At 48.0% G+C, this 13,666-nt stretch overlaps 1 protein-coding gene across 11 annotated transcripts in view; it reads left to right on the forward strand.

The window, feature by feature from the left end:
* FHOD3 (formin homology 2 domain containing 3) overlaps positions 1 to 11,894 on the forward strand; it is a 505,109-nt gene extending 493,215 nt beyond the window's left edge. For all 11 annotated transcript variants that reach the window (XM_059895637.1, XM_059895638.1, XM_059895639.1 and 8 more), the window contains one exon: positions 11,293 to 11,894. In XM_059895637.1, the coding sequence (XP_059751620.1) occupies positions 11,293 to 11,375 (83 nt within the window). In that variant the 3' untranslated portion in view covers positions 11,376 to 11,894. The remainder of the gene's footprint in view (positions 1 to 11,292) is intronic.
* Positions 11,895 to 13,666: the final 1,772 nt, after the last annotated feature.

Raw genomic sequence — 13,666 nt, forward strand, 5'->3', positions numbered from 1 at the left:
AGATTTCGTGCTGGACACTCAGCATTGGCCGCTGGGGAGGAGGGGTGCTGCAGTCACCTGTCCAGTGTATTTGCTATTTCTGGTCAGGCCTCCCCCAATTCACACTTTGTCCCCAGGAAGGTGTGAAAGGCCCTTAGATGACTATGGTGTGCAGGGGTGGGCACAGTGGGGCCCATTGCCAAGTACTGCCCTGGATGCTTTGCTTAGGCCATATTATTGCCCCTCACCCAGCATCAGGGGCTACTTTCTGGGCTGGAGACTATTCCCCCAGGGGTTCACTGCTGCCCATGAACATGCTGAAGGTGAAACCAGGGGTGGCAAGTGATTTTTGGTCCTTAGGATGCTTAAAATAGTTCATGTTAGCCTAGGTTGACCAGTTGTTTTTTTTTCCTGCCAAACAGAGGATTCAACTAAATCAAAGCGACTTATTTGCCCCCATAGTCTCAGCCTGTTACCTGCCCCTACCTGCCGAATGACAGGTGTGGAGTTGCCTCTGTGGGCACCATGCTGACTCTCACAGGGATGGCTCACTGTAGAGAAGCAGGGTTCTCTGAACCTTTGACATCTGCCTTCATGGCCGTGGCCCTAGTGTGTTTCAGAAGAGAGCTCAGCCCCCAAGCTTTGGCCTGGTGCTGGTCACTCAAGGTCAATCCCTAGGACAGGGATTTATGATGTTCTGTAAAAAGGAAGTCTGGCTGCCTCCTCATTTCCTGGCTCCCGAAAGTGAAAGGAGGGAGAGTGACTGTGGGGAGGCAGGAGTTCAGTAAGAACTCAAACTCAGAGCCCCCCACGTGGTGCCACCTTTGAGATTCATACAAGAGGTGACTGAGTTTTGGGCTGCATACTTCAGACCCCTCGGTTCTGTTTGACCCATTGGCATGCTTGTTTCCAGGGTAAAGAACACTAAACCAAATTGCTGCAGACTCTCGGACCCTGCTCCTTTTATATCATTGGCTTTAGATTCTGACAGGAATTTTTCCCCAGAAAAGAAAGTATCACTTGACACCTCCACCAGGGAGAAGCAGAGCTTCTCAAACCACGGAACTTGGGGGCTGGGGGATGTGATTCTCATTCAGTGAGATGGGTGGCTGAGAGTCTGTTTTCACCACACTCCTAGGTGAGGTCCATCCTGCTGGTACACACTTTGAGTAACTTCTTGAACTGTGGCTCTCAACCATGGCTGCACATTAGAACTTTCTGCAGAGCTTTAAAAATTCCAGGTGTCTGGGCTGTACCCAAGCTGACCACCTGAGAGCCTCTGCGGTTGGGCCCTGCCCAGGCCCCTCGGGTGTTTAGTGGCCTTAGGAGAAGGACTCTTGCTCCACTCTGTGTGCCCCCTGCCACATTCCCTCTGTTTTTTAAATGGAAAACTATCATTCAGGGGCACTGGCTTTTTACATCTTCAGGAATATGTTTGTGGGCTCCAACATCAATATCTAAGACCTTTACATTTATTTTTTCCAACATTTCACTATTTCCTGGTGCTGCTGTGAATTCTTTGCCATTCTCTTGGTGCGCCCATGTAAGAACTTGGCTAGGGACTTGCTATTTAAAGTTGTTCCTCAGACAGTATGGGCACCTCTTGGAGGCTGGTTAGAAATGCATATTCATGGGGACCTCTCCAGGGCAACTGATTCAGAATCTGCATTTAACAAGATCCCCAGGGGACCCCATGCACGATAACGTGGAGGGGGTCAATGGGGTATGAGGCCAGGACTGGAATTGCAGGGTCCCCAGGTGTGCACGTCCTGGGGGGCAAACTCATCTCCAAAGGGGTGAGGCTGATGCACACTCTCTCCACACTGCATGCTCCAGGCCAGGCCAGCACTTGCCTTTTTGCCTGTCTGAAGCGTGTGAAATAGTATTCCTTATGGTTTTAACTTACTTTTCCCTGCTAGTGTACTAGGAAGGTCTAGCCCCTTGTGATTTGCATCTCTTCTTTTGTGTATGGCTTGTCCATACCATTTGCCTGTTTTTCTCTTGCTCTTTTTCATGAACAGAAATCTCTTTCTTAAATAGTTTTTTAAATGAAACTTATGAGAGGCTTTTTGAGGTGTCTTAAGTAGATTATCTTCAGTACTTGCCCTTTATTGCCCTCCTCTTATTTACTTCAATAAACCAGTAACCAAATGGCAGAAATTTTGCACCAGTTAACTCCTGGGCTTCCTGCAGTGGGCAACCTTAGTGCAAGAGTCTCCACTGGGAGGAGCTGGGAAAAGCATGTGGGGAATCAGACCATGGGAGAGGAGTTGAGAAAGGATGCCAGGTCAGGGAGTGCCCTCTAGAAGGTGGGCAGGGTTGGGTCGGGGACCTCAGAAAAGGAGATTGCCTGAGAGGGGCCTGGCCCAGGGTATGTACTCCTCCTATAGGTTACATGTCTGTGTTGGCAAAGAGTGTTGGCCCTGCCCTCTGGTCTAGAGAGAACCAGATTCTTAGAGAGACACATAATGTCACTGGGAACAATAACACAGTCATAATTAGTTTTCCTCTTCAATCTGGCCAGAGAGATATTTTGCCTACTTTTGTGGTTGACATAAAATAATTTCCTGTGGTGTCGTTTCCATTCCAATCTTATGCAAAACAGCCCTATATTCTTTTTATTTAGCCCAACACATTTTGTCCTGTGATGCAGTTACTACAACAAATACAGCACTGCATGTATGTAAATGTTTATCTGTAGCAGGTTTAATTAATTAGTAATGGCACCATCCACAGAAATTTAAGATGGGGGAAGTTACTTTGATTTCTGTTATAAAGGGATGTAAACTCTAGCTTTTCATAAGAAGTTAAAGGAATGAGAAAAAACCAATTTGCAAAATCGATGTGAAGTGTCAGGCTGGGGCCTCATCCTGAAACAATGCTGCGTTTGATTTGATTGTTTAATGGTGGCCATGTGGCAAGTGGATAAATGAATAACCAGCATATTTGGGCTATACCTCATTTGGCTAAAGACAAGAATAGTCCAGCTATTGCAGGAAACCAAACAGAATCCAGCTCATAACCTAGAAATTTATGACCTGCAAGCCCCTCAAGAATCCTCTGAGATACTTAAACATCTGCTTTCATGTTTGATGCTGGTGGCTAGGCCTACATCGCCAAATGTCCTGCTTAAAACCTGAAATATGCAGCCAGTTGGGACTCAACCGAGGGCACCATAATGGATTCACAGGTTCCCAGGCTCTGCCCCTTCTGTTGTTTTCCCAGCTGGTGCCATCGGGGTCTCATTAAATAAAATGTTTCGAATTGTCCAGTTGATTTCTAGCCTGTGAAATGTCAACACAATGCACCTCATATGCTTCCCCAGATTCTAGCTACCGCTCTCGAATCGGCTGGTGGAGATGGCCGAGGAGAGCATTCTCCAAGCTCTTTGTTTTCTTCTTATTTTGGTTTCTCTTTTCATCATACTGGGGCAAGTCCTTTGTCCCGGGGCTACTTGTTCTCTTAGGCCTCCCGGCTGTTGGTCTTCCCTAGAAAACCCTGAAGCTGACGGGCATCTGAGATCTCCTTCCCACTGTGATTCTGCAGGACGGGCCTGGGGCCTGGGGAAGAAAAGGGCCCCTTGTGTTCTTTTCTGTGGGACCCAACTTCGGAAGAGGGTCTCTGCCCAGCTGGCTGTCTGCGTGTAGCCTTTACCCTGGACTATCACAGAGCAGAGCGGGGATTAGGGACTCATAGTTGGCCTTTTCCTCTTTCCTGCTGAGAGAGGCTGAATGCCCCCTCTCCTGTTGAGTTTCTCTTCAAGGGGAGTCTGGGCCCCACCTGTGACGTGACCGTGGAGTTTTGGGCTCAGGGCTGTATTTCTTTAAAAATACAATCACTTCGATGTGACCTACAAATAATCTAACAGTGTCTTAGGAACATAAGGTTGGTCACCCTTACAAGAACAGTTTCTCAATGGGAAGGGCCAGAAATCTGATTCTAGGGGCTGCTAGGAAAGGAACACTGAACTCTGACTTGACTTCATGCTCTCACTCTCACCCCATCTCTTATGAGGCTTCAACATTCCTCTTGAAGGCCATGTGACATATCCACGTTGATTCGATATAATTAAAATCTTATTTTACAGAATATGAGGGGTGTTGCCATGCTATCTGTTAAGTAGGATTCCGTGGAGAAGGAGAATGAATGAATCTGAAAAAAAATATTGGATCTGTTTTAGGGAAAATGGGAGATATGCCTCACAAAATATTAGATTGAGCCCTGGAACTGATCAGCACTCAGCTTAGTTTAGTTGTCTCTAATTTTCCAAAGTGGTATTTGGAAATGTCCAGGAATTTTCCCACTAATCCCATTAAGAAAAATTTCGCTGCATGTTATTTACATAGTTCTTCCCTACTTAACAATTTTATATTCTTTTATAGGGACAATGGAATGGGCCAGAGACTTTAAAACGGATGCTCTTAGAATACAGTAAAATAAGATGTTAGTGGAAAGGACCAAAGTTTCTCAATCAAATTTTTGTCTTCTCAACATCCTTACTATTTACTCAGCACCTAATTGTTCTTCGAGCTCATTAAAGCTGGACTGATTCCTCCTCTAAAGACAGCTAAGGACAGCCACCCATGTGTACAGGACACATGACAGGAAGATAAATAGAATAAGTCCAAGAGAGAATCAAAATCTCTTCCCCAAACCCAGGTGGAGAGTCACTGCATTTTAGAGGGCCAACGTGAGGGTTTGTGCCTCTGGGGAGAAGTGCCACCCCCATCAGCGCCCACTCCAGGCTTCGGGAGTAGAGTGACCAGAAGGGGATGGAGCTGACAGCGGCTCTAGGATTCACTGGGGCTGACTTTAAACCTATGGTGGGTGTCAAGCCCTTTTCACTAGAAAAGGAAGACGGGGAAGTGAGGAAGGCATTTGCAGCCTGGCTCTGCATTGGGAAGGTCTTGGAGGCAGAGCTGAATGGACAGAGGAAAGGGCCTGTGAAAGGGTTTGACGGTGGTGGGCTGGGAGGCATAATTAGAGTCTGTGGACTAGGGAGAGAAATGAGGCCCAAATCAGAGCAGGTGCTATCAGAACAGACTCCAAATCACCTGGAGGCAGGTCCTAAACAAGGGTGTACGGGCCTCGTAGCCAAGCCCAAGGGGGTGGAAGCAGCCCCCTGCTCTAAAGCAGGGTCAGGCTGGTAGCCAGGACTCTGATGTGGAAAGAAGCTTAGGTAGAAGCCTTGGGGTTAGAGAGGTGGTGCAGGAAGAGCTTGGAAGGGTCTCACTGCCCTGAATGGCTCTCTGGTTGTTGTATTTTCAGACAAATCACCCTTCCAAACTGGGAACTAGCACTTTGAAAAAGGAGGCTGGCTGTGTGTCCTCCACTGTGTCTGTCTGTATGCCAGGCACCCTTTTGTCCCAGAGTGGAAGTTCAAGAGGAGGGAGGATCAGTAAACAAGAGGAATCTGAGAATTTGTCTTTCCTGCGTAAGAGCAAAGTAGAGGGTTCTAGGAAGGGTGCTTTGGAAAGTGCCAAGCACCTTACTGGCAGGAGGTTACAGTAGTTCATTGCCTTTGCTGCTAAGTTCAGATGGAATACAGTTCCGTGCTTGGGAATTTGCACAGTCATACAACCGATGAGGGCGGTCGTGCCAGCCTCCCGGGATGGTTGTGAGGGTTAAGCGGGGCACCTATGACGGGTTCTCAGCACCCTCCTTCCCTTCACACTGCTGTCCAAGGGGCCCAAACATGGTAGGAATATGAAGCTGTCTGCAAGCGTTTAGGAGCTGCCAGGGAAGTCACCCACGAGCCTGTGCACGGAAACCACACCTGCCCCCTTATCACTTTGCTACCATCACCCACCTGGCTCCTTGTCCTCCACTGGCCACTTCACTTGGCCTGCTGTAATGTGTAGACCAGACCCATCTTCCCGTCTCTTTTTACCCCCGGAACACTGGTGCCATGGCTTGTCCCTGTGCACGGAAGCCTGGATTGTTAACATTGTATGTGTCTAGTATTGTTGTGACATCCCAGTAAGCACTAAAGAGCTAGACTTCATCTGGAAAGGCGGAAGGCAGTTCTGTCCCACCCAGGACTTGCAATAATGCTGAGAACTCTGAGCTCAGAAAGCAATGGAGAGAACTGTTTCATTTCTTTCTGCCCAGGCCAGATTCCATCCTCTCCCCGTCCTCCCCAACAACGTGACTCATAAGAAGCAGTCTGCTTTTGCATTCCAACTGATTGCTTTCTGTTCAGTGCTTACCTAGGAACCAAAGAGATTACTGAGGAGCACTGGATGTGAATGTAGCCACAGACGTGGGAGGGAAGTGGGGTAGGGGCACTGCACAGCCAAGACTGTGGCCAGACCAGTGGCTGTAGAAAGCGCCTGATACCATAAGTATTGCTGAAAGCCATCTCAGCGTGAGTGAACTTAGTTCCGGGTGAGGCAGAACTCGGAGACTTCAGCCCTATCACCACAAAGGCCGTTGCCTTCATGAGGGGCCCCCTTTCCCCGCATCTCACTCAGATGGCAGTGTTCTAAGTCAGGGATCTGAATCTCCTGGGGAGGTTAGAATGCACTGTCGGGGCCTGTCCCAGAGACCTTGGTTCTTTGTGCCCAGGCTGAGTCTAAGAAGTCGAGTTTAAATCAACCAGGTCTGGGAACCTTGGCTTCTTGTCATTGTTATTCCATGTTTTATTTTTTTAGCTTTTGATTTTGAAAGAATTTTAGACTTAACAAAAAAGTTACAAAAATAGCACAGAGAGCTGCCTTACATCCTTCACCCAGCTTCCCGTCATGTTAACACCCTGCACACTGTAGGACAATGCATCAAAAAATTAACTCAGATGCAGGCTTGACTCAGATTTCAGCATTTTCCCCCTAATGCCCTCTTTCTGTTCCATGATCCTACCCAGGGTCCCACGTTGCATTATCGTCATGTCTGCTTAGTCTCCTCTGATCTGTGGAGGACATTTCATGACCTTGACACTTTTGAAAAGTACCGGTCAGTTAGTTATTTTGTAGAATGCTGTCAATTTGGGAAACCTCTTCTTTTAATGGATGGGATTTTATGACGGAGGGTGGAAGTAAGAAAAATAACCCAAGTGGTTAAATAATTGACGTTGACCGAAAAAACAAAAAAACCCAAACCCATGAAAATCCCACAGAATATCTAACATCGAATCATTAAGAATGATACACCTTAAAATGATTCCCAGTATTTAAGTCCAAAGAGGCAGGACTGGACCTGCCATTTTTCTCCAGTCGCAAACAGGTCCCTCCAGGAACAAGGACTGCACAAATGGGCAAGCAGCATTTGAATACCAGCGGGGCAAGTTACCTCCCAACCCCAAGAAGCAAACACGTAAGATATCTTCAAGTTCTGATATGAGCCCCTGTCATCCTAGACACAGCGCTCTTAGTATACTCAGTAGAACAATTTTTAGGATCTTAGGGATTAGAAACAAAACAAAACAAAACACACACACACCACTTATTTCCAAATTGCTTGACATTATGTGCAAAAAATGAAAAAAAAAAAACCTGTCAGTGATCCAAAGGTGAAAGAGCACACATGTGGATTTCCGTCACATGGAAGTAAAACTCGGTCCATTTGCCACCAACCTGAAAGACTGTCAGAACTTGTGCTGCCAGGCGCGTCAGGGCACAGTTGTTTCCAGGGTGGGCTCTGATTCAAACGTCCTGGCCCAAATCCTTCTCTTCCCCTTACTGTGTACGTAGGGGCCGGAGACTCGATCTCTCTGGGCCGCTGCTGCTCGTTCCCTGGGGGGACGATTACAGTCCCCACCTCATAGGGTTGCCACAAATATGGGGTGAAATGATCCATGGCAGTGCTCGGGAAATGGCAGCCACCACTGCCATTATTCTCAGATTCACATCAGCAAAGAATTGCCTGGGAGCACTTTGTAGGATCAAAACAGTTTTTTCAATTCAAGGGAGTGGGGGGAAAGGAAGAGAAAACGGACTTATGATTTTTCCGTGAGCCCCAGACCCGCCCTGTGCTGCATGTTGACAGCAGAGGCACCTCTGTGTCAGACCCCGCTGCTGACATCGTGAGAGCCGTCCCAAGCGCCTGGGGCATCGAGTGGCCGCTGGTGCCAGCAAAGTGACCCATGCCGTCTATGGAAGGAGTGTGAGGCAGACAGGGATAAACATTTCCAGGGCCTGTTCTCTGTTAAGCAGCTGCGGGGAGGGGAGGCTGTCACATGTGACAGGCTGGCAAGCAGCTCTGCTGCAGCCGGGGCATTCAAGTGGGAGGCAGGAAGAGGGAGCAGTGGAGAGGGGCCCAGACGTTATCTTATCAGATGTCAGCCAGCCCTCCCCCCTGCACCCCTCCCCCCCTGCACCCCTCCCCCCCTGCACCCCTCTCCCCCTGCCCGCCAGCATTTGAGAAGTGCTAGTTGAGAATGCCCTATTTGATGGAAGGCTTGTTTCTGTTGTGCAAGTTCCATATCCTGCCAGCTCCTGTGTGTTGGTCCTCTCATTCTCATATGTCCTCAGCCCTTTTTTGCTTTCTGGAAACTTTCTGCGTGAGAGCCAACTCCTGTGCGGACAGGGTCTGCTGCCCTGCGCCCTTCCCCGCACTCCGTGTTCCTGTCAGCTCCCGGCCTCCTTGGTGGGACACTTGGCTCAAGGTGGAGGCTCACGTAGCGTCTGTTGAATGAATGAATTAACTGACGAGCAGGTAGATGGAGAGACAGACACTGTAAGAGGCCCTTTCCATGCAGGACTCGAATCAGGGTACAAAGCTGATTTCAACTGATTACCTTCATTTCACACCTTCTTTCAAGAGTCTTTAACAAAGGAAGGGTTCAAATTCTTAAGGTCCTTTTCAGGGCTAATGTATTTCTGGGAGAATTTATCTGAATTGTCATGAAGGCCCACAGAAAGTAGGACTCCATAAATGGGGCCGATTTTTCTATGAATACCTGCCTTTCAGGGACACATCTGGCAAGCAAAGGGACCTTCGCTTATACTGGCTTTTCCCCACAGCAGAGAAAAGCCCAGGCTGGAGGGGGCAGGAGGGTCCTCAGGGGTCTCGTGCATCAAAGCTGTGAGTAGACCATGAGGCTGAGGGCAGCAAGGCTTGTGCAGCACCATTAAGCTTTGTTCTGTTCTCTGAGCTGGTCCCAGACAGACTGGCTCGATGCCCATATCTATTAACAGATTATTGCCTGTTCCGTAAGGTGCCAGGGTCCTTACTCAAGTATTTACATGGACTGAACCCTATAGTTCTAGGGCTAAAGCAAACATGTGAACAGAACTGTTAGAGGCATCTTCCAATGCCACCAGTTCGTGGAGTCTTCTGTGGTCATTCGGCCAAGTGTGTATACCTGAAGGCACAAAGCTGTGGTTCCTAGCCCATGCCACCTCCTGCTGCTAAGGAAACGTAAGATGCCCTCCTAGTGCAGCATGGACTTATTCAGGCAGAATTTTGTATCTTGGATAAGAGGTCTCAGCAGTCCTTGTCAAGAATGAGAAATAGTTCATCTTGTTTTCTGGCTTTAAAATTATTATCTTTCTTTAACAAACACTTGAAGGAGTGTTTAAAGAACATAAAGGGTATTACAAACTAGTATTTTTATTGCTGCCCCATAGAACGAATGCCATTACTCAGTTAAATGCAATCTGCCTCCAGCCAAGGCTCTGGAGCCAAACATTTTGTCTGGATGAGTTAAATACTCAGTCTGGAGCCCAAGGGGTCCGGGGTTGCGGGAGGGTTAGCCAGTGTAGGGGCAGCCGCAGACGGGTGGCTCTAGGGCCCTGAGCTGGGCTTGAAAATACAGAAGCGTGCGGTGGCATGATCTGAGGGTCCCCCTCACCACAGAGCTTTGTGCGTCTATAAACCCATGCTTAATGTCTGTGAATCTTCCCTAAGTGTGTCCATTCTTTGAGTTAAAGTGCTGAGCGCACAATAGGTTCTCCATGAAGTATTTGTTGACTGATGGACTGATGGACTGGGTGTTGGCCCCTGTTCAGAGTGCTGATTCCTGGGAGAGAAGAAAGTATTTATTAGTAGATATTAGCCGCCGTTTGTTCTACCAGAGGCCTAGCTCTTTCAGATTCTTTGTCCATGGGCTAAGTGGGCTTTTGCCCAGGGGAGGCATCGATTTGGGTGTTGCTGCAGACACACAAGGTGGGACCCTCACCTCTGGGGAGGCCTCAGAGGACACAGGCCCCCTTGTCATAGAGGGGGCGTGGGGAATTAGGTCTGGCAAGGAAGGTGGGAAAACACTAAGGATGAGCTTTACTTTCTCCACATTCTGATCAAGGGCCTTCCCTGAGGATCTCAGGGACTCCAGCTGACTGAGGATTTACGGTAGATGGTAGATCTGTAACACATCTCTTCTGAAAATAGAATACCCAAAACTCTGTATGACTTCCATACAGAGTAGGCCAAATACAGTTTATCAACTAAGGAAAATGTAATTAGGAACCTTTCAAATGAAAGGACCAGTCTTGGAAGGGGCAGCTGCCTCATCATGCAGCCTTATTCAGCATTTATTTTGACATCGAAATTGATCAACACTAAACAATGGAAAACCCATAATGTCAGGCTAAACATAAGCCAATTCTAAGTCAGTTAAATATGAGTGTGCCTCCAGCTGCCAGTTGTAAACCTCAGGGCGGGGAGGTCACTGGTCCTTCTTGAGCCTTGTGTGTTTCACAGAGAACATCCATCAAATCCACTCAGAAGTTTGGCAGTTTGCTCCTTGGCATCCAGTCTACAAGGAGTCACTGGTTATTCTCTGTAGAGGCCCTTTGATGAGTTGAGACTAAGACCCTGATGCTCGTGGAGAACTCATCCTGACAGCTACCCCTTGCGCCGGGTTCCGTTAATGCCTTGCTGTGGGGCCTCTACAGAGGTATGTCCCTGCAGATTTGCGGGATTATTTTACCTAATTTGCATCACTGGAGTCTGCATTTTCCTATGCTCAGTAATTCCTTTTCCAGCTCTGATCCGCTCCTTATGCTGGGAAAGGCTGAGCTCTCAACATGCCACCTGCATTTTGTAGTTTGCACCATTTCTCAGGCACCTCATGACGGTGGGCCTCTCCTCCCCCACTCCCCTCTTACGAGGTCCCCTATCTGCCTGACTTTCCAGGTCAGTGCTTGTGTCATCTTCAGGTCAGTCCCTGGCAGCCGCTAGATTTTCCCTGCCCCGGCGGCCAGCCAGCCAGGGCACTTCAGCAGGAGTAGGACGGGGCCAAGTGTCCTTGAGCGCTGTGACTCCTCTGGGAGTCCTCGGGGGAAGGAGGCCTGTGGCCTGACTGCCACGTGCCGGGCTGCTAACACCGCCTTCTCTTCTCGTCCCTTCGCCTCTGGTCTGCCGGCGCCACTGCAGTGCGGAGGACCCTGAAGAGTGGCCTGACTCCGGAAGAAGCCAGGGCCCTGGGCCTGGTGGGCACCTCAGAGCTGCAGCTGTGACCCCCTGGTGCGCTAAGGTGGATGCCCATGCAGAGTGCAAGCTCCTGCTGGAAGGAACCCCTCCGGTGGGAGGTGAGGAGGCTCTGACACCCAAAGGTTCTGAAAGGGGTGCCCGTGCCTAGGTGTCACCGAGTGACTTGCGTAGCCCGCTGTGCACTGACATGGATCTTGGAGTCCCCTTCACAGACTTTCTTCATCATGTCAGCTGTGTTTCTCTTGTTTCCTTGACACCTGGCTTAGTAGTTCCAAAGCGTGACACCTTTTCTGTGCAAGGAACAGCCCTTTTAAGGAGCAAATCACTTCTGTCACAGTTACTATGGTCATGAGGCAGTTTGATTAGGTTCACAGACTGGGTCTCTCCGTAACACCAAAATATCCAGATGTAAACTCCAAAATTGTACACAAAAGAAAGCACAGATTGTTTACCAGTTGTGGATTTTAGATGTACTAAATGTTTATACAAATTCAGAAATGTACACCATGTTTCAAATACTAAATAAATAGAGTTTAATGCCATAACCGGAAATTTTCATTCTCCTGGTGCAGGACTTTAAACAGCTCCATAGGCTTGCCTCCTTCTGAATCAGCAAAGCCTTTTCTCGGGTTCATCAGAAGGACCCTGGCTTGGAATGGCCTCCAGGCCCTTTGGGTTTCCTTTTTTTTTTTTGTTAATTGAGTGAGAAGCACTGACATGTGCTCTTTGTAACTCCAGATTAATTAGGCATCAATCTTTGTGGCAGTACAAGTTAGCAATAACCTCATGTGTATCGCCTTACCCGCGTGCTTTGTTTTTGCTCCTTTGTGATGTAGAAACAAAAATTAGAGTAGCATTTTAAAAATCTGAACTATTCTGCAACTCATTCACTTGCTTGTTATGTAAAAATTCATTTTCTCAAAAAAATTTACTAAGTCACCAAAACAAAATGAAAATTTAAAGCTTCGTCTGCAGAGAACTTCAGAAGTGTTGTCCTTGGCACTCAAGTGCAGGTCATCAGCAGCTCAAGTGTCCAGAGGGGAAGGCGCTGTGAGGAGCTCTCAGCAGCCGCAGAGCCACGCTGAGGGGCCTGATGCCCAGGTGGTGGCCAAGCCCTCCACAGAGACCCTCAGCTCAGGGTCACATGGCTCCCTGTGAAGAAACTCTGCCTCTGAAAATAGGGAAGGGGTCAACAATTGCAGCAGGTATTCAATGGGGGCGGTGCCAAAAGATCATCAGGTCACCAATTCTATCTGTGCCTTCTTTTTTAAAATTAATTAATTAATTAATTAATTTTTTGGCTGCATTGGGTCTTCGTTGCTGCACGTGGGCTTTCTCTAGTTGCAGCGAGTGGGGGCTACTATTCGTTGCGGTGCGTGGCCTCTAGGCATGCGGACTTCAGTAGTTGTGGCACTCAGGCTCAGTAGTTGTGGCTCATGGGCTCTAGAGCGCGGGCTCAGTAGTTGTGGTGCACGGGCTTAGTTGCTCCGTGGCATGTGGGATCTTCCCGGACCAGGGCTCGAACCCGTGTGCCCTGCATTGGCAGGCAGATTCTTAACCACTGTGCCACCAGGGAAGTCCCCTGTGCCTCACTTTCAAAACATCTGTGACTGTGCATTCCTGAATCTGGGCAGATGTGATTTAGAGACAGGATGCAGTCCTGTAGACTGAAGAGCTGAAGATAATATATTCACCCCACAGGCTTCTGTGACTGTTTCCCTCCCATCTTCTGCATCTCCACTATCAGGGAGACAGGGAGCTCTTTCAAGTGGGCATTTGTCAAATAATACATGATGCATGTGAGCCCCCCAGAGAGTCTGGAACCTACAAGAGTTAGGTCTGTATATTCCAGACAATTGAGTTTATTTAATCACTTTATTGAAACGGGTGCATAGGGTATCAATGTTTATTTCCTTATGGTTCTAAATAACGTATAATATTCCACATGTGGTTTAGTGGTTTGTGAGAGCCTCGGCACTGAATATGAACATGGAATATCTGTATCACTGGGGATTGTGATGGGCAAACAGAAGGAAGACACCTTTTTTTTTTTTTTCACCATTTAGTGAACAAATACTTTGATGCCCTTCTGGGGGCCCCTGGTGTTCTACTGAGAGTTACTGCTTTAGAATAAAAGGTCACATTTGGAAGGAAGTGACTGAATAAATCTAATGTTCATTTTATTTTAGGAATTAAAAAATTCTCAGAGGGAGCAAGCTAGGTCAACTAATTTCTTGGTTACCGCTAGGTAAAGCGGGTCTCTTTTTATTGGGAATTGGTTTAGTAGTTTTTAGTGAATCTGAAGGATTTTTTTCTA

Source organism: Balaenoptera ricei, chromosome 14, assembly GCF_028023285.1.
Source record: "Balaenoptera ricei isolate mBalRic1 chromosome 14, mBalRic1.hap2, whole genome shotgun sequence".
Lineage (NCBI taxonomy): Eukaryota > Metazoa > Chordata > Mammalia > Artiodactyla > Balaenopteridae > Balaenoptera > Balaenoptera ricei.